At 41.9% G+C, this 26,264-nt stretch overlaps 1 protein-coding gene across 2 annotated transcripts in view; it reads left to right on the top strand.

Moving 5' to 3' along the window:
* Positions 1-26,264, top strand: part of CAMK4 (calcium/calmodulin dependent protein kinase IV) — a 98,619-nt gene that overhangs the window by 58,908 nt on the left and 13,447 nt on the right. For both annotated transcript variants that reach the window (XM_063129544.1, XM_063129545.1), the window contains exons 6-7: positions 21,220-21,310; positions 22,546-22,620. In XM_063129544.1, the coding sequence (XP_062985614.1) occupies positions 21,220-21,310; positions 22,546-22,620 (166 nt within the window). The remainder of the gene's footprint in view (positions 1-21,219; positions 21,311-22,545; positions 22,621-26,264) is intronic.

Genomic DNA, 26,264 nt, shown 5'->3' with positions numbered 1-26,264 from the left:
AGAAGTTTTGTGCAAGTGCAGCCATTAAATTTGAGAGTATCCAAAAAAGAATGTGTGTATCCCCCTATGTTCCTTGTGAACTATTCTCCTGAAAGTGACAGACAGCATAGAGTGGGCCTTAAGTAAGAAACCTGCAAAGCATGCAACAAGAGTGGGATATTTAAACAAATGTCCACAGAGGAGCTGCTGCCTAAGGGAAAGCATTTTCAATTTAATCCCAGCTAGTATTCGGATTGAATTGGAAGCAGGATTGAGCAGACAATGTAATTCAGTGGTCAGAATTACATGCAACATTTTATGACTCCTGGACTTCAGGAGAGCATGATGGGGGCTGAAGTCAGCCAACAGCCTTATTTGCTCCTCAGCACAGCACTGGTCAAGAGACTGAAATACTGATCCAGAGAGCCATAGCTGAAGCCAACCTCTCCAAGAAAGGTCAATTTACAATCAAAGCAGCATCAGTTGGGGATTCACTAGCAACTGAGGATACTGGAAGAGAAGCCATCCTGGGATTAGTAAGGGGAGGTTGTTACTAAGACTGAAGGGGGATCTGCACGTCGTACCAAGACCGCTTCTAAGCGACCCCAGTGTGACGTGAAAGCGATCATGTAACTTGCCTTTGGAAGAGCTGAGGAAGAGGCATCCTTGCCGCCGCCGCCACCCACAGACCTCCTCGCCGGCTGGGACGGAGAGCTCGGGGGAAGAAGGCGGGGTGGAGAGCTTCTTCCGCTCTCCACCCTGTCTTCTTCAGCCGAGCTCTCCTCGCCGGCCGGCGAGGAAGTCTGTGGGTGGCGGCGGCGGCGGCAGCAAGGACGCCTCTTCCTCAGCTCTTCCAAAGGCAAGTTACACGATCGCTTTCACGTCGCACTGGGGTCGTTTAGAAGCGGTCTCGGTACGACGTGCGGATTCTCTCTGATTCTACCTCCTCTTCGATGGAGAAACCAACAAACAAGTGTTATCCAGTTCCCAGGATTATGTAGACATGGGTTGCTCATGAGTCTTTCCCAACACACAAATCTCTACCTCTTCAAGCTCCTCATCATCATCAGTAGAAGAGCTTCTCAAGTCTATGTCTTGATCCTCGGCTATGGTAAGCTTCCCCGTTCATTGTCAGATCAGCATCCATTCTGCATATACAGTGGGTCCATGTGTAACACTAAAGTGAACGTAGAAGCCCTTGCAGGTTGAAGGGTTAAGGAGCTGTGTTTCAATCACCACATTGGTTTGTGCCTCAGGATTACCCATGTTTCCTTTGCCTTTAATGTGGAATTAATTCAAGTTAATTATCAATATGCCTCAGCATTTACAATTTTATTCTGAAATCTAAATGATAATTAAACGGTTGAATTTTAAAGGAAGAAATATTATTTGGAAATACATGAAATTAAGAATTTTCAGAGGGTAAGACACTGTTATGAAAGGACTTTAAAAAATCCCCATAACATCAGGAAAACTTTTGACCTAGCCAAAGGTCTAGAAGCTATTATGCTCTAGTTAATTAGAAAAATGTGAGGCATTGTGTCATTTTCCATTGCCTTGGTTATATGGCTATTTATATTACGAATGCCAGGTCATGAAGTGCTAGAATATTCTGTTCCACTCTGTAGGAACTGAAGAATTACAGAACTAATTGATCTTCTGTTGCTCTTTAAATAAAGTTCATTAGACTTCAGTTCATGATTATGCTGGATGAAGTACGATGACTCATACCGAACATAGTGAAATGTGATATAGATATAGATATATAATGAAAAAATATGATTGGTTAATTACTTCCTTTTCTTCACATGTTTGCATGAATGTAAGAAAAAGTAATAAAATATTAATTTAAAAAACATGGTTAATGGCATTGGCAGTTAAGAATTGTGAATGAGCATGGATTTAACAACCGGTGTTAGAATCAATGTCATACCTTGATAGTCTTTGTGCTCTTTTGTGATGCTTTAATTGTTATGATGGCCACAGATCCAGCCACTAATTCACTAATTGTTAAGATTTTAACTTCATCCTTTTATTTTATACCAACACAAAATAATGAAAAAGTAGAATATAAATCTGATAAATATAATGTTTAGGAAAAGACGACCAGTGTGGTACAAATGTTAGCATGTCAGATTGGAGTAGCAAGTTTGTCAGGAATGGTGTCGCAAGGAATGGGGTAGCAAGAGAGTTGAAAGGGGGGATCAAGAGGGTTAAATCCTTGCAAGATGCATGGAACTTGCTCAAAAGCACAATAATAGAAGCTCAACTAAAAAGTATTCCACAGGTTAGGAAAGGTAGCATCAAGTCCAAGAGGTCACCAGCATGGTTGACAAGCAGTGTCAAGGAAGCTATTGTACAAAAGAGGGCTTCCTTCAGAAAATCATTTAAAATCTGAGAATTCTAAGGTGGTATATCTTTTTTCCACTCAGAAAAGCTCTGCTGGAATTCATTGCACTGATGCAGTGGTGCAGAACTGTAATCACTTCATTGTGGCCACTGCCATCACTGCCACAAGGTAGACTCTAAAGTGAGCTCTAGCTCTTTTTGGACATTTGTGTTCAGTTATTTATCTACCTGCACTCTAGGACCAAATCTACACCTTGGGCCTTGCTAGACCTGCCGGCTTACGCCGGCAGGGAGGCGGGGCCGAGGCGCGCTGAAGTTAGCGCGCCTCCCCCAGGCTACCAGACGCACGACGCGCAGGGACGTCGCGTCCCTGCGGCGTCCGCCATTTTTTTTTTAATTTTAAAGGGGCCGGGTGCGGCCCGAAGACTCCGGAGAGGTAAGTGAGTTTTTTGGGGGTTTTTTTTACTGGGGGGGGGCGAAGGCTGGGAGGGTGGGTGCCAGGGTGGGTGGCACGGGCGGCGCGCGGCGCGATCGCACCCGCCCTCCCCCCGTGCCACCCACCCTGGCACCCACCCTCCCAGCCTTCGCCCCCCCCCGCCGATAGGCACAGCGCTACTATAGGCGCTGTGCCAGGTCCGCGGCTTTTCGTGGCTCCTCGCGAGTAAGCGAGGAGCCGCGAAAAGCTGCGGAAGTCCCTAGACGTTCCCCAGCTCCGGCCTGAGGCTGGAGCTGGGGAAAAGGCGCGCCATAAGCGAATTCGCTTATGGCGCGTTGGAGGAGGCCTCAGCGCGGCCTGTCTCCGGATTCCCCTGTGCGTCATCTGGACGCACAGCAGGGAAGCCGGGACAGAAGGCGCGCTAAGGCCTCGTCTAGGAAGGCCCCTTGTGTCACATCAATATGATCCCATCATGGTGACATTTATATCCCTCTTGCGCATTTATACCTCATAGCATGCACAATGACACCTCTTGCAGTATTTTGGATAATTTGGAATAAAAAGCAGGAAATAAACCTAGAAAAGTGGTATGCGTAATGTGCGTAATGTGCCCCAATAGTTATCAGTGCACCACTACTGATAAAAAGCACTAGTACTGATCTAGTCTAGTTGTCATCTCTGCTCTTTCATCACCTGCAGCTCTAAGTTGTGCTCAAGAATTGCAGTTCTGACCATCTGAGATTTCCTTGGTTAGATTTGTCAGTACTTTGTAGGCACTAAAATGAACAAGCTCTTAGGATGGAGAGCTTGTAATGCAGTAAGAGCAGTTTTTGTTGGTTTTATGGAAATCACTGATTTTCTTTGAAGCCCCACCTGGAAATGTGACAGACCCACCTTATAATGAAGGCTAGTCAGGGCTGGCAGGAGTCTTCCCACTACCTTTGCTGCTGTGGTGGGGGGAACATGAGCCACTGTTGCTGGGCAGAGCACAAGCTGCTGCCATGTGGGGCTGAGGGAGCACATGCCACTGCCCGGGGGGAGCATGAGCCCCCTACCACCCACCTTCTCCTCAGTACCTCACTCTGAGGAGTCCCTTTTTCAGAGGGGGAAATTGGTGGGGGTAGCCCTGGAAGACCACCTGTACCATGGTAACACAGGCAAGTTCCAGAGGCATTTTGGCTTGCCACTTTGGAGTGCCCACCCACCCTATGCCTCATTTTAAGAGGCACAGGGCAGCGGAAGCATAAGGACTCCCAGTGGTGAGCTTTCATGATCCACCTCCCTTTCTGATCTGCCATCTCAGGTGGGGGATTCACCCCACCTCATTGGACAGTTGGCCCTGAAGCTAGCTATATTAATATAGTATAGCTAGCATAGTAATGCATCAAAAATGGTACCTCTATAAGTATAAAAATTCAGTATTGCTTTTGTAGCCAATATTCTTCAGTGGATCAGGATTTTGTTCTTGAATGTGCAAGGTTGAATCTCAATATCTGTTGACTACATCCTTCCACAGTTGGCACTGTGCCAGTTCAATTGTGGTCTGCCTTTAGATATGAGACAGCATCAAATCGATTTAAATGAACATCCTTTGTAACTGTGCAAATACTGTCACTTCCTCAGGAAGCCTTTCATCTGTGAAAGCAAAGATTGCCGTTCTGAAACTCCTCGAGTTTGATACACTTGACTTAGTAAAATGTATACCCAAAAAAGAAGCTTTGTATTTTCAAAATGAGTTATTCCACTCAGATATAATGTTTTATTAATGACTATATACTTTAAATTACTCCTTTCTTGCTCTTGACCTTTTTCTTTTATTAGTACTTCTAGTAATTTGGAGATATTGTATATAGACTAAATTAAAGTTTTCTATCTGCATAAAAACCAAAAACTCACTGGCAATCTTTCAGAGAAACAGTAATGCCTTTTTACTTTCGATAGCAAGTTCCACATTTCAAAGTTGCCATATACATTTGTACATTACTCTGCAAAAATAAAAATTCAACAGGATAGAAGAAGTTGTGGGCATGAATAAGTGGTCTTTGGAGTCTAGTCTTATACGCACCAGGAAGTAAGTGCCATTGAACACAATAGAGTTTACTCCAAAGTAGACAAATATATGATTGTTCTGATATAACACCACATCTCTACTTGGGTTTTGTTTTTATCCAAAATGGTACATGCTTACTTGAACTAAAAAGCTTTTCACTGTCTAGCTCCTTCCTATCTCTCCTCTCTCATCTCACACTATTGCCCCGCTCGTGCTCTTCGCTCCTCTGATGCCATGTTTCTCGCCTGCCCAAGGGTCTCTACTTCCCTTGCTCAGCTTCGTCCATTTTCTTCTGCTGCCCCTTATGCCTGGAACGCTCTTCCAGAACATTTGAGAACAACAAGTTCAACCGCAGCTTTTAAAGCTCAGCTAAAAACTTTTCTTTTTCCTAAAGCTTTTAAAACTTGATTTTGTTCTGACTTTATACTGTTAGTTTTACCCTACCCAGTGCCTGTTTACCCTACCCTGTGCCTGTTTGCATTCTCTTCCCCTCCTTATTGTTTTATTATGGTTTTATTAGAATGTAAGCCTATGCGGCAGGGTCTCGCTATTTACTGTTTTACTCTGTACAGCACCATGTACATTGATGGTGCTATATAAATAAATAAATAAATAAATAAATAATAATAATAATAATAACTATATGGATGAGTTTCTGACATGCATAATATCTATTATAGGCATGATTAAACACTATCTGGAGCACAATCCAGCCAAAATAAAGTCCCTTTCAGCCCTACTGATTTCAATGTAGAGCAATAAACACATGCTCAAATATTTGCCATTGGAAGTGCTTAATGGTGCCTGAGTTGTGGCCATCTAGTTTTCGCAAAAACTCACCCACCAAATAAGCCATCCCAGCCTTTTTGGTTCTGAACCTTTTATGAGTCTCTATAGACTTGGTTATATAAAATCAGCTGCAACACAATAGCATTTCTAAATCGATCCAGACACTGTCTGTGAACTAATTGAATTTCCTGCCCCCTCCTACTCTCAGACATCAGTCAGTCCTATCTTACTTGGAACACTCCCACGCCTGAATAAAATAGGACACACTTCTACATCTGGGGAAGCGAAAGAACTATAAAAGTCTGGAGTATGCTGAAGAGGGGATGGACAGCAGCAGTAAACTTTATTAAATTGTTACATGTATATCGCGCCTTTCCTCCAAGGTGTCATAGTGTACATGATCCTCCTCATATCCATTTTATCCTCATAACAACCCAGTGAGGTAGATTAGACTGAGAGCCAGTGATGGACCCAAAGTCACCCAGTGAGCTTCATGCTCAAGTGAGGCTTTGAACCTGTTCTCCCAAGTCCTAGTCCAACACTCTAACCACTACACCATACTGGCTGCCAAATGTGCACATGGTGATTATTGCAAACATTACAAATTAGTGACACTGATACAGGTACCACCTTCCCTTTCATGCATTTCAGAACCTAAAAAATAATTATCAGTATGGTTCCTGTTTTAAAACATATAAGCTAAATGATCCATGATGCTAATACAATGCTGAAGTCTGCTAATAGGAATACTGATTTTAGTTTCTGCAGATCCAAAGAGCTGTCAGGAATACTATTTACCTGTTACTACAGTAGAACTGGAGAAAAATAATAGATTTCTTTTCTCCATAATGTTCCAGGTGGCACAACAAAATAATTGTTGCCCATGGTGATCACACAGGCCACAGCTAGACCTAAGGTTTGTCCTGGGATCATCCAGGGTTCGCCCCTGCCTGAGCATTGGATCCCCTGTGTGTCACCTAGATGAACAGGTTTGACCCCTGGACGATCCAGGGATAAACCTTAGGTCTAGCTATGGCCACAGTATAATACAATCGTCTCCAATCAAACAGATTTGGCAGTACTTCTAAAATGTGCAAAACCTGTTTGATCAGAGAGAATCACAGGCCAGACTAACTCAGTGGTAGGACACATGCTTTGCATGCAGAAGGTCTTATGTAAACCACCCAGAGAGCTTCAGCTATGGGATGGTATACAAATGTAATAAATAATAATAAATAATAAGGTCCCAGGCTCCGCCTCCAGTAAATGGGTCAGCTAGTGGGCAATAAGAGAGACCTCTGTCTGAGACCACAAAGAACCTCTATGAGCTGGAGTAGGAGTGTATAGACTGAATGGACAAGTAGTCAGACCTGGTATAAGGTGGGTTCCTATGTTTGTTCCTAGGTGAGAAAAGGAGTGAGTACCCTAAGGGCAAAGTCTATCAAACTACTCTCAAGTCTTTTCACAAGTATTCTCTGTCTTCCACCTAAAGATGCTAACATTAGACCAAAATATAGAAAACATTAATTATTTAGAAGTGGAACACTAACCTTAAAAGATGGTTGACTTCCGCAGAGGAAGAAGAATGAAAACTGTTTGGACACTATGGCCACAGCTAGACCTAAGGTTTATCCTGGGATCATCCAAGGCTCGCCCCTGCCTGAGCAGTGGATCCCCTGCGTGTCACCTAGGTGAACAGGTTTGACCCCCGGACGATCCAGGGATAAACCTTAGGTCTAGCTACGGCCTGAGTCCTGCCAGATTAGACTTCAGGGCTACTTTCCTGTGATCATTTTAAATTCCCAGCAAGCTCATCCTCTCTCTTGCTTCTCTGCATGAAATGAATGACAAATAAGACTTACAGTTGTGCAGCAGTCCATATGAAACAGCACAAGCACTAATTTTGCATGTGCAGGTCTGGGTATTTTGTCATGAGTAAATGACTTGCAGCTCATGAGCATCATGAATATTAAAATATGTAGGGGTGAAATGCATAAATAGGGATGAAGAGCAAAACTTTTAGCCATACTGTTTTGGTTCAACAGCAGAGGGGAATGCAGTAAGTGTAAAGGCCCACAGGGAGGAAGTTGCAGCGGTCTAGAAAAAATCTAAAACAGAAATAGCTTATGTTACAAGCCATACCTTATCACTCCTTTGGCTCCCTGATTGGTTACTCCTGCTTATCTTAACTTTCTCTGGATCCACTCTTTATGCTATTGATTCAAGGTTGGGTAAAAAAAAAATCCTTGAGAATCCAGTATATGCCAACATATTTCATGCCCTGTTTTTCTTAACATGCTGCAAAAAAATTTTCTTGACTTACTATTCATACTGAGCTCAAATTGTTTTGAAACCATCATCTATTTTAAGCATGACATTGTTAAGGATTTTATTTGCACTTTGGCAAGTTGTCATGCTGTTATCGAAGTCTATGCTACATGTGTGTAATATTACAAGGTAATTAGATTTGTGGCTGCTGTTTTTGAAATGACACAGCCACGGGAGGTTCAGTTTGGAAGAACTAGGCTGCTTTTAATCACTGTGTTTTCAGCCACAGTGTATTCCCCATGCGTACACTTCACATGTCTTATTATTGGCCCCAATTCTCACTATTAGCAGTCCACAAGCTGCTGTTTTTCTAACATTCTTGCAATGTTTGAAATCAGCATCTCATTAATATATTGTGACCTTAGCCCCTCAAAGACTAGGTTCTGCCTTTTAAGTAGTATGCACTGTAAATTGCTACAATGATTTGATAATGCAGGCCTAATTTCTGTTTCAGATATGCCTTTTTCTTTAAGGGAACATACATCATCATCATCATCATCATCATCCAGTTATTTCTTACACACCTCTCCCTTTGGATTGAGGTGGGGGACAACATGAGTACAACAATACAATATAAATCAAATACATAAAATTAATTAAAAAGCATATAAAACCAATACAATATCAAAAAACAACAACACATCTTAAAATTCTTGGTTTAAAATTCATCTGGGTAGGCCTGCTGGAAGAGGCTAGTCATAGAATCATAAAAAAGCAGAGTTGGAAGGGGCCTACAAGGCCATCGAGTCCAACCCCCTGCTCAATGCAGGAATCCACCCTAAAGCATCCCTGACAGATGGTTGTCCAGCTGCCTCTTGAATGACTCTAGTGTGGGAGAGCCCACAACCTCCCTAGGTAACTGATTCCATTGTCGTACTGTTCTAACAGTCAGGAAGTTTTTCCTGATGTCCAGCTGGAATCTGGCTTTATAGCTTTATAGTCTTTATAGCTGTCTTAAAATTATGATTTGATTAATCTTGAAATGAAATATCTAAAGAAATATTAGAGTGAATATGGTAGGTTAAATCCAACATTGCATGAACAGATGTCTGTTCACAACAGGAACAGATTTGGGGCAATGGGACCAGAGGAGGAGGGGAATTTGTTCTCCCAAAGGTTTCTGTTCTGCTGGTGAATGGCCAGCACTGGACACAACTGAAAGAGATATTAACTGCCTAAAAGCTTCTTTGTGGTCTCTGTGCATCGCACATATGGGGCTCTGCGTCTGTGCTGAGCCTCGTTTCAGGACTCTTATAACCGAGGAAAACATTTTGGTGGGAATAGAGATGTGAAGGCCTGGGAAAAAACCTTGAAAAATTCAGGAAAAACAGGGGTGTTCCCCCCCCCCTGTTTTTTATTGAAGCCTTTTTTTGTGGAGGGGGGGTCCAAAAAATGGAAAAATGAAGACAAATAGATTTTGGGTAGTTTTATTTTAGCATGATGAATAAAATGTTTAAGACAAGGTGTCCAGATATTTCTCCAAATGATTTCTAAAAACTACGTACGGTATTAAATTATTACAATTTCTGTGTACCGAGGACAAGCAAGTCCTAGGTTGCAAACTGAGACTACAGCTCTCAAATGCAAGAGCAAGATGTATTTCTACCTCTAGGGGACACTGCCATTGAAGCAGAGACTGAAACTGATAGTGATAGCTTTAGTTCAGAAAATGAGTCTGATTAAATTTCATGCATATTCATTGAATCTTCATCCCCCCTTTTTCTCAGTTCTTCTTATGGAAATGAGTGCTTTATGTCCACTTGACACTGTGGAGGACTTGCAGAGACATTTTTATTTATTTTTTGTTACTAATGTTGATGTTTTCCTCTGTTTGTTTGTTTTTAATTTTTTGCCTGCTCATAAACTGGCAAAACCAAAGAGGTTCCTTACAGTTCAGGGGTTCCTAAACAGTTCAGGAGCTTGTAGGTCCATTTGTTTACCAAAAAGGTAAAAAAGAAAAGAAAGTAAATTCAGTTTGTAATAATTGTTTGAATACACTGTACTTTTAATATTCTTGCCATGAAAACTAAATGGATCAGTACAACCAGAGATATGTCGGTATACCATTGGAAGGTGGGACCCCCAGGTCGGAAGATGGTCAAAATGCTACTGGGGAGGAACAGAGGATAAGTTCAACTAGCCCCAGATGTGATGACGCAGCTAGCTCAAAGCCAAAAGGACGGCTAGCGGCCAACGGTGCTGGTGGTGAACGACGAATCTGATGTTCTAAAGATCAACACACCATAGGAACCTGGAACGTAAGATCTATGAGCCAGGGCAAATTGGATGTGGTTATTGGTGAGATGTCAAGATTAAATATAGATATATTGGGTGTCAGTGAACTGAAATGGATTGGAATGGGCCACTTCACATCAGATCACCACCAGATCTACTACTGCGGACAAGAGGATCACAGAAGAAATGGAGTAGCCTTCATAATTAATAATAAAGTGGCTAAAGCAGTGCTTGGATACAATCCAAAAAATGATAGAATGATCTCAATTCGAATTCAGGGTAAGCCATTTAACATCACAGTGATCCAAATATATGCCCCAACCACAGATGCTGAAGAAGCAGAAGTAGATCAGTTCTATGAGGATCTGCAGCACCTACTGGATAATACACCAAAAAGAGATGTTATTTTCATTACAGGAGACTGGAACGCTAAGGTGGGCAGTCAAATGACATCTGGAATTACAGGTAAGCATGGTCTAGGAGAACAAAATGAAGTGGGACATAGGCTGATAGAATTCTGCCAGGACAACTCACTGTGCATAACAAACACTCTCTTCCAACAACCGAAAAGACGGCTTTATACATGGACTTCACCAGATGGCCGACACCGAAATCAGATTGACTACATCCTTTGCAGCCAAAGGTGGCGGACATCTATACAGACAGTAAAAACAAGACCTGGAGCTGACTGTAGTTCAGATCACGAACTTCTTATTGCACAATTTAGAATCAAACTAAAGAGAATGGGGAAGACCCACAGATCAGTTAGATATGAGCTCACTAATATTCCTAATGAATATGCAGAGGAAGTGAAGAATAGATTTAAGGGACTAGATTTAGTAGATAGGGTCCCGGAAGAACTGTGGACAGAAGTTCACAACATTGTCCAAGAGGTGGCAACAAAAAACATCCCAAAGAAAAAGAAAACCAAGAAGGCAAGATGGCTGTCTGCTGAGACACTGGAAGTAGCCCAAGAAAGAAGGAAAGCAAAAGGCAACAGTGATAGGGGGAGATATGCCCAATTAAATGCAAAATTCCAGAGGTTAGACAGAAGAGATAAGGAATTATTTTTAAACTAGCAATGTGCGGAAGTGGAAGAAGACAATAGAATAGGAAGGACAAGAGACCTCTTCCAGAAAATTAGAAACATCGGAGGTAAATTCCAGGCAAAAATGGGTATGATCAAAAACAAAGATGGCAAGGACCTAACAGAAACAGAAGAGATCAAGAAAAGGTGGCAAGAATATACGGAAGATCTGTATAGGAAGGATAATAATATCGGGGATAGCTCAGACGGTGTGGTCAGTGAGTTAGAGCCAGACATCCTGAAGAGTGAGGTCGAATGGGCCTTAAGAAGCATTGCTAATAACAAGGCAGCAGGAGACGACGGTATCCCAGCTGAACTGTTTAAAATATTGCAAGATGATGCTGTCAAGGTGATGCATGCCATATGCCAGCAAATTTGGAAAACACAAGAATGGCCATCAGACTGGAAAAAAACAATTTATATCCCCATACCAAAAAAGGGAAACACTAAAGAATGTTCAAACTATCGGACAGTGGCACTTATTTCACATGCCAGCAAGGTAATGCTCAAGATCCTGCAAGGTAGACTCCAGCAATTCATGGAGCGAGAATTGTCAGATGTACAAGCTGGGTTTAGAAAAGGCAGAGGAACTAGAGACCAAATTGCCAATATCCGCTGGATAATGGAGAAAGCCAGGGAGTTCCAGAAAAACATCTATTTCTGTTTTATTGACTATTCTAAAGCCTTTGACTGTGTGGATCATAACAAACTGTGGCAAGTTCTTGGTGGTATGGGGATACCAAGTCATCTTGTCTGCCTCCTGAGGAATCTGTATAACGAACAAGTAACAACGGTAAGAACAGACCACGGAACAATGGACTGGTTTAAGATTGGGAAAGGAGTACGGCAGGGTTGTATACTCTCACCTTATCTATTTAACTTGTATGCAGAACACATCATGCGACGTGCTGGGCTTGACGAATCCAAGGCTAGAGTTAAAAACGCAGGAAGAAACATTAACAATCTCAGATATGCAGATGACACCACTCTGATGGCTGAAAGCGAGGAGGAGCTAAGGAGCCTTATGACAAAGGTGAAAGAAGAAAGTGCAAAAGCTGGGTTGCAGTTAAACCTCAAAAAAACCAAGATTATGGCAACCAGCTTGATTGATAACTGGCAAATAGAGGGAGAAAACGCGGAGGCAGTGACAGACTTTGTATTTCTGGGCACAAAGATTACTGCAGATGCTGACTGCAGCCAGGAAATCAGAAGACATTTACTTCTTGGGAGGAGAGCAATGACAAATCTTGATAAAATAGTTAAGAGCAGAGACACCACACTGACAACAAAGGTCCGCATAGTTAAAGCAATGGTATTCCCCGTAGTAACCTATGGCTGCGAGAGCTGGACCATAAGGAAAGCTGAGCGAAGGAAGATAGATGCTTTTGAACTGTGGTGTTGGAGGAAAATTCTGAGAGTGCCTTGGACTGCAAGAAGATCAAAGCAGTCCATACTCCAGGAAATAAAGCCAGACTGCTCACTTGAGGGAATGGTATTAAAGGCAAAACTGAAGTACTTTGGCCACATAATGAGAAGACAGGATACCCTGGAGAAGAGGCTGATGCTAGGGAAGGTGGAAGGCAAAAGGAAGAGGGGCCGACCAAGGGCAAGATGGATGGATGATATTCTGGAGGTGACAGACTTGACATTGGGGGAGCTAGGGGTGGCGACGGCTGACAGAAAGCTCTGGCGTGGGCTGGTCCATGAAGTCATGAAGAGTCGGAAACGACTGAACGAATAAACAACAACAAATAATTTTATGCCAAACCAACTTGGACATAATTACATTTTATGTTCCTAAAGTAACAAAGTGACTTTCAATCTGTAAAAAGTACTAATATTGCATTATTTCATTATTATTTTTTAAATCCATTTTTCCCCCAGAAAAAATGGAAAAAACCTGGGTTTTTTCCATGGCTTCAAAATTTCTGGAAATTTTACATCTCTAGGCGGGAATTCTTTTTTTTTTGACCCTCTAATGAGGGCTTCTGAGCCTTTGCTTTTTATATATATTTTCTTGGCTGCTGAAAGTACCAGAGACCTACCCGGGGGTGGATCAGTACGACCCATGGTTAGAGTCAGGAACTGAGAATTATTTGAAGACGCTGGTAGAGCCACCTCTGCCATAGACAGAGCTGCTTTGGATGTTGTTGGTTTTGACGAGTCCATGGCTTCCAACGCTCTCCTCCACAATACCACTTTTAGGCGGTTTGAGCAATTCTTCTTAGTCTGTTTCGTGAAACTCATACAGTCGTGGCACGTCTCAACTGTGTGTGCCTGTTCCAAATAGATCAAGCAAAGTTAGTTGGGGGAAGTTTACTTCCACACCTGACGCATTTGCGAAAGAGGGACTTAAAGGCCATACGCTCAACAGAGCTGACTTAACTCATCCAACAACGGAACTTACTAAACTAGATTAAACTTTTTAAAATAATGAATAACCACTCAGCCACATGAAGAAAGTCTAGGAAAAGGGGGCATTTCTGAGAGAAAGGGCAGGAGTTCCCAATGACACCTCCTATCACTAGGTGGTCGAAAAGGAATTGAGGGAATGGGTAGGAACCATTAGGACATGCCCAATGGATGGTGGGGGAGGATTCCTGCCAAAATGTTTTCCTCAGCTATAGGAGTCCCGAAATGAGGCTCAGCGCAGATGCAGAGCCCCATATGTGTGATGCACAGATGACCACTCGAAGAACTACAGTTACAGGTAAGAAATCTGCCTTTTTTGCATTTAGGAGGGCAGTTAAAAGTTTTCTCTTTAATGAGGCTTTTGAGCCCTCCTAGATATTTTGGCTGCTGTGAATTTTGTTGCTTATATTAGTTTACTGTTTTAGTGTATGCTGCTCTGATCTCCTTAGGGTGGATATAAATTATTTTAAACAAATTCTTCTGAATGCAGGAAATGTATGTTCAAACCCATTCCAGCACACTTTAGAATGGCTGTATCCTTCACCCTTATTTAGAATTCCATCTGATTGTAAGAAAGTTGCATAATTACATTGGTGAATTGTTGTTGTTTTAAAAAAACTTTATTGTATCTTATCGTGTTCTAAGAAAAAAAAATGTCAGCAGAGGAAAAAGTACAACTGTAGTGACAAACAATAATGCCTACATTGCAAGAGTAGCATTACAGTGATTTTTTTTTTTTTTTTAGTGGGGAATTGTGTGAACACTGCTTGCCTTGTTGATTGCAATGGTCTCGTGATAAGTTGTTTAAAAGGTGGGGAAACAACAGTGAGTAATGAAAAAATATTACTTCTCAACTTGAACAGGCTTTTGCCTTGCTACCAGCAGCTTGCAGCAGGAAAATCTTAAAGGGTACAGGCAAACTAAACCAAAGAAAATACCACTGTCCAACAGCAAAATGCCTTCAGCAGATTTATAAAAGATGTCCTTTGGAGTAGAAAAATGCAAAGGCTCTGAGTAGTGCAGACCTAAGAAAGTGGCAAATAATAATTTCCTTTGGATACATCAGACGTATTTCATGAAAGAAACTCATTTGCCCAAAAGAAGCTCAGATACATCTCAGTGCCAGAAGATAAAGAGTACAGATACAGGTAAGAGAGATGAGAAATAATGAGGGCGCAATGGATTTTAGAGGAGGAGGAGGAAATTCACGGACAAGAAGAGTGTTATGTTGTAAATTAGAATGAGAGCAAAAGATCAGACAGTAAGAAGAGAAACAAGACAGGAAGAAAATAAAGCAGAGTTAGCTAAGGTGAAGACAGAGAGTGAGAAAGACATCAGAAGAAGAGGGAAATAGTATCAATAGAATCAGTGCTTGAAGTCCGGTGGAGATACCCTACTTCCTTTCAGGCATAATTAAGTCTCCCCCTTCCTTTTTACCACCCTCCCATTTTGAAACCATCACAATCCCCCCCCCCCCCCACTTCAGGCATGGAATAGAAGACATTTTGTTAACAAAGAAGTAGGCAAAGCCTTGGGAGAAAGACCTGGAAGAAAATTAAAGGTTAAAAAGAGCTGTTTAAGAGAGAGAGAATAAGATTGGACCACTCTTTTCTTAAAGTGCCCCCCCCAAATCTTTTGGGTGGCTACCAACAGAGGTCAAAGCTCCATCTTTATTGCAGACCTTTGTTGAAGCAGTGCTTCCTGAAATGGGAGTTTAGAGCCTGTTAAGATGGTATCTTGTAGTGGAGCAAATTGTCGATGGGGAGAAAAATAGCAAGGTTTCAGATTCTTACAGCTATTCCTTGCTTAAGATGGAATGGTTTCAAAAACTCCTGAAAGGGAAGGACAAGAAAATATGGTCCAGGATAAGTATAGTACCAGATATTAACTTTCTGTGTGTGTTTTCAAACTTGCAGACAGAGGATATCAGCTTGATTAGAAATTGGACAAAGCATTAATTAGAAACAGTTATAGAAAAATGTAGTTACTAAATATATACATTATTGCAGGGTTCATAATATTTTATAAGAGATAAAACCACATTTTCTAACCAAATGGCAAGTAATAGTATACAACGTTTTGATATATCATAAAGGAGGTTCAAAGGACCCCACCCACACGTTGAAAAAAAGTATGTGAGGAGGGTCATGGGGCCGCACAGGCTAGCCCTGTCCCAGATGACCCCACCCCCCATTGCTGGTGCATATGGCCAACATGTGAAGAAGCTCTGCACACATCCTGATGTATATGCATGGAGCTCCTCCATGCAAGAGTGAATCCTACTGTGTGATATGCATGAGTATGTACATCAATCTTCCATTGTTGTGCAAACATGCAGTGAACAGCTGGAGTGCCCCTAAGGCATATCAGCAGCATTGGGCAAACCTGCCAGGCATGTCCATGAGGGAATCTACATGTCGTACTGAAGGCGCTTGCATGCGCCTCCAGTACGCCCCCAAAACGATGGTGTAGATTCCTGCCTACCTGCCCAGAAGAGACGGAGGAGGCGGCTGCAGCTGGGGAATCCGGCCGCGTCCTTGCCGCCGCCTCCCCGCCGGCCTCCTGCTGCCGGGGTAAGAGCGACCCGGGTCGGAGAGGAGGCGGCAGGAGGCCGGCGGGGAGGCGGCGGCAAGGACGCGGCCGGATTCCCCAGCTGCAGCCGCCTCCTCCGTCTCTTCTGGGCAGGTAGGCAGGAATCTACACCATCATTTTGGGGGCGTACTGGAGGCGCATGCAAGCGCCTTCAGTACGACGTGTAGATTCCCCCCATGACGGAGAGAAGCTAGCTTGTGTGGCCTCCTTCAGTGCACAGAGGGTCATCTGAACTGACCCCATAGTGAATGTTTATTAAGACATTCTGCCCTGAGGGGAGAGGGAGAAAAAATACAGAACACCTTGGTAAGTTATTATTATTATTATTATTTATTTATATAGCACCATCAATGTACATGGTGCTGTACAAAGTAAAACAGTAAATAGCAAGACCCTGCCGCATAGGCTTACATTCTAATAAAGTCATAATAAAACAACAAGGAGGGGAAGAGAATGCAAACAGGCACAGGGTAGGGTAAACAGGCACTGGGTAGGGTAAAACTAACAGTATAAAGTCAGAACAAAATCAAGTTTTAAAAGCTGTTTAAGTTGCCTACCATCTAGCTCCAGATGTTCTGGCTGAGGCAGTCTCTCCCTTCCCCAATTGCCACCTCAAGGCTACACAAGAACCATCTTGCCCTGAGGAGAGGAGAGAGAGGCAACAGCATTGTAGCTCACTGGTAGAGCAATGCTTTGAATGCGAAAGGTCCGAAGTTCAATCCCTGACAGCTCCAAATAGTGTTGGAAAGAATACCTGTCTGAAAGCCTGGAGAGCCACTGTCAGACAGCAGTGATACTGAGCTAAATGGACCAGGGGCCTATTGCCAATGGGATGGTGAATCCACTCCGGGTTTTAGTCAGAACCAGTCACAATTTGAAAGAAGCTATCCAAGATGCTGACTGGTTCTGAATGAAACCTGAAGCTGATTCACCACCCCGCTTAGTGAGCTACGTCAGAGAAGTGGTGTATAAATACCTTAATAAATAAACATTTTCTATTGAAAAAATACTTGATCTTCATGTCACCTTACAAATCCATGGATTTTCATATTCACATTGAATGTGAAAATCCACATTCAAAATACACAACTTTTTCCTGAGTTTAGTATTCCAAGCTCACATCTTAACTACTCAGAATTCTAACCCTGTAGCATTTAGACATTTAAAAGGACTTTAATAAGGCTGTCGAATTTGCTAACACTTTAGTGTGAATTATTCTCTTGCATTCAGAAATCACCCAGCATTCACTAGCAAAAAAACCACATCATTTTATTCATGTGGCATTTTAAGAGGGGGAATGGTCACAGACGCATGTTACATATATAATGTAGAGAGACTGTGCCTCTAGCATTTGTTTTCTAACATCCTTTTCATAATGGAAGATACACCAGTTCTTAATTTACATCCTGGTCCTAAACATGATTCTTCAGCATAACCTATTCTGAAATCAATGTAATGTAAGCCAAGTAATGCAGATAGAACTGGGATGCAACTCTGGTAAAGTTACAGTGCAATCCTATAGATGTTTACTCAGAAGTAAGGTCCATTGAGTTTAATGGGACTAATTCCCAGGTAAGTGTGTTAGACTACGGTAGTTCTTCGCCCCAGGGACAGGATCCAATCAACCCCTAAGCACGATTCCACACTTCAGCGACAGAGGGTTCAAAAGCGCTTTATTGATTATAATCAAGGTCTGGGTCTCTTCAAAGGCGAGCAGTCAGACAGAGAAGCAAGGAATTCAGTACAGCATTTGAAGCCTGCAAGGGGCAGAGCCTAGTAACAGCAGGAACCAATCAGAACTTAACACTGAGGCATAACAGTCTTTCTAATCTTCACTAAACAACCACTGTAACCTAACCTTTGTGCTGGAGCCGAGGCTTTTGTTTATGTTAGATAAAACAGACACAAGGAGACACCCTTGGGGACGTGGCGCTTCGCTTGCTGCATAATGGCTGTTTCATAGTTTCCTTTTGAAAATGGAGTCACTTAGGCTAACAAGTGTACGTAGGATTGCAGCCTTGATTTCTTTCCCATCTGAAAAGTTTGACTGTTCCAATGTTTCATATGCATAATATGCATTCAATATGCATATTAGAGTAAATTAGAGAAATGCATTTTTTCATGCAATAAAATTAACTACTGTTGAAAAGGCACTGAGCATAGAACACTGCATTGAACAAAAATTCGCCATGCATGCTTCAGATTTTTCACAGCAGTGGAGTAGAAACAGTGTGGCATAGTGTGGCTCTCATGGGGCCTTCCTAGACGAGGCCTTAGCGCGCCTTCTGTCCCGGCTTCCCTGCTGTGCGTCCAGATGACGCACAGGGGAATCCGGAGACAGGCCGCGCTGAGGCCTCCTCCAACGCGCCATAAGTGAATTCGCTTATGGCGCACCTTTTACGTCTAGGGACTTCCGCAGCTTTTCGCGGCTCCTCGCTTACTCGCGAGGAGCCACGAAAAGCCGCGGACCTGGCACAGCGCTCATAGGAGCGCTGTGCCCATCGGCGGGGGGGCCGAAGGCTGGGAGGGTGGGTGCCAGGGTGGGTGGCACGGGGGGAGGGCGGGTGCAATCACGCCGCGCGCCGCCCGTGCCACCCACCCTGGCACCCACCCTCCCAGCCTTGCCCCCCCCCCCCCGGTAAAAAAAACCAAAAAAAAACCACTTACCTCTCCGGAGTCTTCGGGCCGCACCCGGCCCCTTTAAAAAAATTTTAAAAATGGCGGACGCCGCAGGGACGCGACGTCCCTGCGCGTCGTGCGTGTGGTAGCCTGGGGGAGGCGCGCTAACTTCAGCGCGCCTCGGCCCCGCCTCCCTGCCGGCATAAGCCGGCAGGTCTAGCAAGGCCCATGGTAGTTGTAAGGATAAAATGGGGTACTATTGCATGCACCACTAGAGTTCTTGTACAAATATGCAGTGCAATCTGTCCTTATTTCATAAACCAAGTGCCAGGACTAGATGATGTCTTGAATGTGTGAATACATTTAACATGCCTCTTTTCTTAAACTTTAAAATAAAAGCACCAGGGGCAGGATCCAGGCTATAATGCTGCCTTCCTAGTGAAACCCCCCTTCTTCTCCCCCTCCCGGCCCCCAGTTGATATTTACCTTGGGAGGGAAGCTCTCAGTAGCACCAAAGGCATCTTTTCTCTTGGAAACAATAGAAGTTTTTTTAAAAAAATAATTAAAAGGATATAAAATATATTTAATTATTTCAATAATATTTTTATATCTTTGAGGATAATCCTTTTGGAATCCTCTTAAAGATTTTTTTAAATATAACTCCGACCATTGTTGTCATGGCTGCAGTTCCTCAAACCATTACATCAAAAACTATCACTTTTTAATATATATATATATATATATATATATATATATATTATATATATATATTAACAGGCAGTTTGGTTTGTTACTTGTGAACCAAATAAACAATATTTATAAATTATCAGTAGCTTCTGAAATGAGATAGTCTAATTATATTTTTGCACAGAACAGTCATACTTCTTTCAGATAGCTCAATAAACCATGTTTTAACATGATGGGAAGAAGCTACATAAAGCCTTGAACTCATATGTATTCCTGCATCTTCTGGTATGGCAGTGAGGAAGAGACTGGAAGCTTCCACTTCTGTTTTCAGTTAACTGCAGCTTCGTGTTATGCCTGAAGTCTAAATTGCAGTTAATCTTAACTTTGCATTGTTGAAAAATCCAGCTTCATAATTCATAGTTTAAAATTGGCTTTGTTCAACAAACAATGGTTAAGATTAACCACAGTTTGTTGGGTTTGGATGAAACAATAGCTTTCAAACAATTAATCAGAGTATGGTACACTGTCCATGCAATTCAAATGAAGCTGTAGGCTATAGAGATTTCTTCTCTATAGTAGTATTTTGCTTCTTCATTGTATTACCAAATATTGGTCTCTGAATTTGTCTGATAAAATGGTAGCATCTGAAAGATATTCAAATATGCCATAGAAGTCACATTGTATTGCAGATTGTTGCAGCAAGAAAAATAAAATAGAAAGGATAAAACACATGTGCGATATTAGAACCTTAATTTCTTCTTTAAAAATATTTCAGAGTTCTGTTTTTAGTGTAGCATACATGTGAGCCTGTCCAGATTGTATACATGTAACAATAACAAGAGGATATAAATTTACATAATAAAATGTTGCAATAACTCAGAATAATCTGTTTATCACACCTGCTTTATGCTGTTTTGATTATTCTGTCTTTATTTATTTATTATTTTATTTATTTATTTATTACATTTTTATACCGCCCAATAGCCGAAGCTCTCTGGGTGGTTCACAAAAATTAAAACCACAGTAAAACACCCAACAGTTTAAAACACAATTACGAAATACAGTATAAAAAGCGCAACCAGGATAAAACCACACAGCAAAGTTGATATAGGATTAAAATACAGAGTTAAAACAGTAAAATTTAAATTTAAGTTAAAATTAAGTGTTAAAATACTGAGTGAATAAAAAGGTCTTCAGCTGGCGACGAAAGCAGTACAGTGTAGGCGCCAAGCGGACCTCTCTGGGGAGCTCGTTCCACAACCGGGGTGCCACAGCGGAGAAAGCCCTCCTCCTAGTAGCCACCTGCCTCACTTCCTTTGGCAGGGGCTCATGGAGAAGGATAGTCTTTGATATCTTTACCCTAATAAAGATGAAGAAACCTATAGAATTCACTGTTGTAGTTTAAAAGAATGATTAGTGTCCTCAAACAAATCTTTCTGCTTAAAAACCTCTTAAAATAGAGTTGTTCTTTCCTTTTACATTTTCACTTTTCTGTTGAAATTACAAGTTGTATTCAAATTCTTTTTTCAAATACTTGGTTTTCTACTCTCAATGGTTGAAACTGTAGTCAGTGTACTGTAAGTACATCATATTATGAAAAAAATGTCTGTCATAAATAAAAGTTTAAAATTGTGTATCTTCACTTCTTTCTTCTAGTATCTACATGCCAATGGAATTGTTCACCGTGATTTGAAACCAGAAAATCTACTGTATGCAACACCAGCTCCAGATGCACCTTTAAAAATAGGTAAATGCAATTCTCCAGTAGCCATTTCAGTTTGCTATTCTAGTGCAGCTGTTCCATTCATTTCAATACTGGGAAGAAAATGCTCCTAACATTCATTACATTCTCATTATGCACAGGGCATTCCATAACATTGAATTGGGCAACCTCTACTTCAGCGACCTTTGTATGCACTACCAAACTCTTTGGAGTTTGGATTACAGTGATTTCCATCTCTACACAACTATCCCTATCCAACGCATTTTTTGTATGGAACTATTTCCTGTGATTCATATGACCTTCTCTTCTTACACTCCAGTGTGTTCTGTTCTAGAAATACAGATAACCATGTCTATATATTTTAGCTCTGTTCAGGTATTGTGCTTGAGTGTTTAAGGAACAGACAAGGAGGTGGGTGGGCGGGCAGAGAATGAGAATGAGTAAATTAGCTGTGCCCCCTCCATTGTGATTCTCATTGCCCTCCACCTGTTGAAAGCAAACATGCAGTGGGGAGTATTTTCTATCTGTGCAGGCTCCCCAGGGCTTTAGATGGTTCAAGGAGCCTACATGAATAGAAAATGAGATACACCATGGAGGTGGGAAAAGCTTCTTTTTAAAAAATTACATTTACATCCCACCTTTCTGCCATTGTAAAACTCAAGGTGGCTACATGGGATTCCCAGATAGTCTCCCCTCTAAGCATTGACCAGACCCAGGTGGTTGCCTCATATGCCTTTAGACCATGCCTTTCTGGACCATCCAGCTGGGATATGACTTGAAATGCCTTTGAAATGGTTACATGAAGCTGGAACTAATAATATAGGTTTGGATCCTAGTGAAGTTCTACTCATGGGATGGGGAATTTTCCATCTCACCCTCCCCAATAAAGCCCCCTATGCCACCCAAAAAGTCTCTCCAGAGGGTTGGTGGACCCTCTAGAATAGCATGAGATATGGTGTGCAGCTGCAGCAGGAAAGGCAAGTCAATGAAAATCAGGGACCTACCATCACTACTACCCCTGAATCAGCAGAAGTGTCTTACACTCTAGTAATAGCAACTTTGGATCCAAACCATATTTTGGTAAGTATTAATTTTGTATTAATCTACTGCAACAGTTCACTTCCATATCTTGCTTATGTAATAAGTAAGAGTTTAATATAATATTTTCCAAGAGGTAAAATATTCTACTCATTTAATTCCACAGTTTGTCATAAGAAACACAACAAAAATAACAAGTGTTTCTTGTTTGTGTGCAACAGCTGATTTTGGACTTTCCAAGATTGTTGCAGACCAAGTGACTATGAAAACAGTCTGTGGAACTCCAGGGTACTGCGGTATGTTCCTTTATTGTATATATTTTGTTATCTCTGTAGTTGTGATTAAGTAATACAATTTAAATTTATATTTTTTTAGTTTAATATATATCACACGCAGACCCATGATAGCAACAACAACAAATGACTATATCCAACATCGTGGAAATGGATTTCCACTTGCTGAACAGGAATTCCCATTACTCTTCTCCCCCTTGAAGACCCCCCCTATGTGCCCCCCAAATCTGCACTTGAAGGCCCCCAACCTTCCTGAGCAGATTTAGAGCCATGCAGGGGGCTGCAGGGGGGAAGGGCAATCCGTTTCAGACATCGTTTGGATTCAACCCATTGAAGGGTCGAACCCCACAGCAGAGATTCACAATAGTATGTGTGAGAATCTCCCTCACCAAACAATGTACCTCCATGTGCCAGTAAAGGTTTTATCACACAGGAGCTCCAGTCAAGGATGAACAATCTGTGTAACTTAAGATCCTCTTCTTCCAAATAGGTGCATGAGCACCTTCAGGTGGTGTGTTTGTTTTCCCTACACAGCATCATTTTGAATGCACAGGAGGTATATCCACATGCAGATGTCTCTGCACATGGATCATCCTTACTGGATTGATGTGTCAATTCATAAGATAAAATACTACTAATATTATCTATGTAGCACTACAAAAATCTACAAACTACTGCATAGTACCTCTATGCAATTTGCCCTTCACCTTTTTGCCTCGAGTCCTAGCCAAACCCTCCAAAGCCAAGACGTCTAGAGAAAGAAGCTTAAATTACACAGAATGCTCATGCTTGATTGGAGCCCATTCGTGATAGAACCTTTATTTGCACAAGGAGATACACAAATAGCTATTATTTATAGCTCACTGAAATCAACTTATATTGACCAAAGGTTTGTTTATATTACTGACTTCAACAAGCAAGATACATTTACCTCTGCAAATGAGGCAACTTTCCTGAAATTTTGGATTGCGTCATCAGGAAATCAAATCTGAGTACTTTTCAGACTATATTTTCAGAGCAGACGACATATTTATGAACAAGCAGCTGCACTTTATTTTCAAATTCTGAGTGGCAAAACATCAGAACATAAGAAAAAGGCCACTGACATTTATACCATTTTTAAAGGGTGTTGGATATTTCCTTCCATCTCGGACATTTTTATGACTGACAAACAATCTTTTAATGTAACATTAAATATTTAAAGTGTTTAGCAAATGTTCAGATTAGATTACTTCATATTTTGAAAGAAAGATGTAAATCTTTATATACCACTAGCCCCGGGACTTTTAATAACAGAAGAAGCTCAGACTTGAATAGAATAAAAGGCAGAGGATTCAAAAATTAACCAGAGCAACAAAAATAATGTCTAGACAAAAGCAGGATTCCACTCTAGAAAGATGTGGAACTATTACATCCAATGAGAAATGGTGGTGTTAGTTGTTCATGAATAATTAAGTTCTGGATATAGTCATACATTGCCTTAGGGTGACAAAACAGTCAACCACAAAATGAAAATAATAGATTATAATTTTTGTATGCCATACATATAATATGATAAGTCTTGACATTTCAGATAATGCGCTTATCAAGATTTGCAGAGAATACAAATTCAGCTTTTCATAACTAAAAGGACATTCAAAAATATAGATCTGTGGTCCTTGGGAGGCCATCCCTGGGAGGGGGAGCTACAAGCTTTGGGAATCCAAGTTGGATTTTCCCCTCCCACCACCCGCAGCTACCATGGAAATCTCCAGTGTGGCTCCTCTTCTGAGGTTGCTGCTTCTCTCTTGGAAGAGGGTTGAGAAGGGAGGGGGTGTGACAGCGGGCAGAAGGGGACAGGAGAGACATGGATCTTTTAGATCCACAAACGTTTCCGTCGCCAGGCCTGCCCGCAGCAAGGAAGTCAGCTATCTGGGCTGAAAATAATTTTAAAGGTGGAATGGGAGGTAAAAATGGCTCCATCATTCCACCCACTCTGGCTGGCTCTTGCCAGCAGGGCTTTGGATGGGCAGAGCTTCAGTCTGGGAGGATTGCATTCCGAGAGAAGAAAGCTTTTGCTGATGTTGTCTTTTTCTTTCCTTTTTTTTTTTTTAAAAAAAAAAGTTCTGCCCCATTTGACTCATTTCAAAAAAATCTCTTCCTACATGAAGTGAACCTGTTTGGAGAACAAATTTGTTTCTCTTTCCCCCTTTCCTCAGACATAGAGCCAAACAACTAAAGGTGCTTCCACATTAACCCTTTTCTCTAGAATTGTTATCCTTTGTTCCTTCACATTATGGTACCTCTGGAGGATATCATTTCTGGGTTGTTGACATCCAGTGTTTTCTACATTCCCCTCCCATAGTTGTGTGGTGTGTTGTTGTTATTTTTAAATCTGGTTTGCGGTGGCCTTTTTTTCTTTTCTTTTTTTGTAAAATGGAATTGCATCTTCAATCAGCCCAGTGTAGACACAAACAAAGCACTATTAAGTCTTTTCAGGGTTAAATCAAAAAAATTAAATCAAAAACTTCCTCCTTGTAAGTTCAGCCTATATTACTGATTCCTATATTTCATTATTTTTTAAAGAAAAGAAAAGAATGAAAGGAAATCAGTATTAAAGACTCCTTTTTCATACAGAAATAGAACCTGACTTGGGGCAATTCACAGAAATGCTATTGAAAGAGAAATAACTCACTAAACCCCCAGCCATGATAAATACGAAGCAATAAAACAGATTGAACTTGCAAGCAATAAACTTTTATTTGAAATTTCTAGGGACCTTTGCTTTGCTATTTATACAAACATGTATTTTCTTGAAATACGATACCTTATAGTGCTTTAAAAAGCAAATGTTCATAGTTGTACATAGTTATGTATTCATGCTAATTCCTGTTATCCACAGGTGGACTTGTAGCAGATAGAGAAAAGTTACATATTCAGACATACTTTTTTGCAGAGTCAGACTTAACTCTCTAGGGATATCCCTTGTTTAATGCACTTTGCCTCGTTGCAAAATTTTTTTCACAATGTGGCAATGTTTCAGAATGTAGAATTCAGATTCAGAGTCTGATCCCATAGTCCAGATTATATTTTTATTATGGGTTCTAGCAGAAGCTAACACAGTTTAAGGGCTTTGCTAGACCAGGGTTTAGCCCGGGCTGACACCCGGGCTCACCCCTGTGCATCCAGATGACGCTTAGGGGATCCCAGGCTCAGGCAGGGGTCAACCCTGCCTGGCCCCGAGGTAACGGGCACCACTTTTGGCCTGGTATTCCGCAGTCCCAGGCTGAGCCCGGGACCGTGGAAGGTCTAGCCCGTTCCGCGGCTTTTTCCGGCTATGCTGCTTATTCGCACGTAGCCGGGAGAAGCTGTGCCCATCGGGGCCGGGGAAGAGATCGGGGCCAGGGTCAGGGGGAGAGATCAGAGCCGGGGGGGGGAGAGAGATCGGAGACGGGGGTGAGATCGGGGGGGGGAATCGGAGCCAGGGAGATCAGGGGGGAGATCGGAGCTGGGGGGGAGATCGGGGCAGGGGGAGCGGGGAGAACTATGTTCTTAAAAAAAATACTTCCCTAAGCGCACGAGCGTTCGTGCGCATCCAGCCCTTTAAATTAAAAAAAATGGCGGACATGACGGGGCTTTCCTTTAGTCCATCGCGTCTGACTTTTAGA

The sequence above is a fragment of the Elgaria multicarinata genome, chromosome 6 (genome assembly GCF_023053635.1).
Source record: "Elgaria multicarinata webbii isolate HBS135686 ecotype San Diego chromosome 6, rElgMul1.1.pri, whole genome shotgun sequence".
Lineage (NCBI taxonomy): Eukaryota > Metazoa > Chordata > Lepidosauria > Squamata > Anguidae > Elgaria > Elgaria multicarinata.
This window is presented reverse-complemented; position numbering and strand designations above follow the sequence as displayed.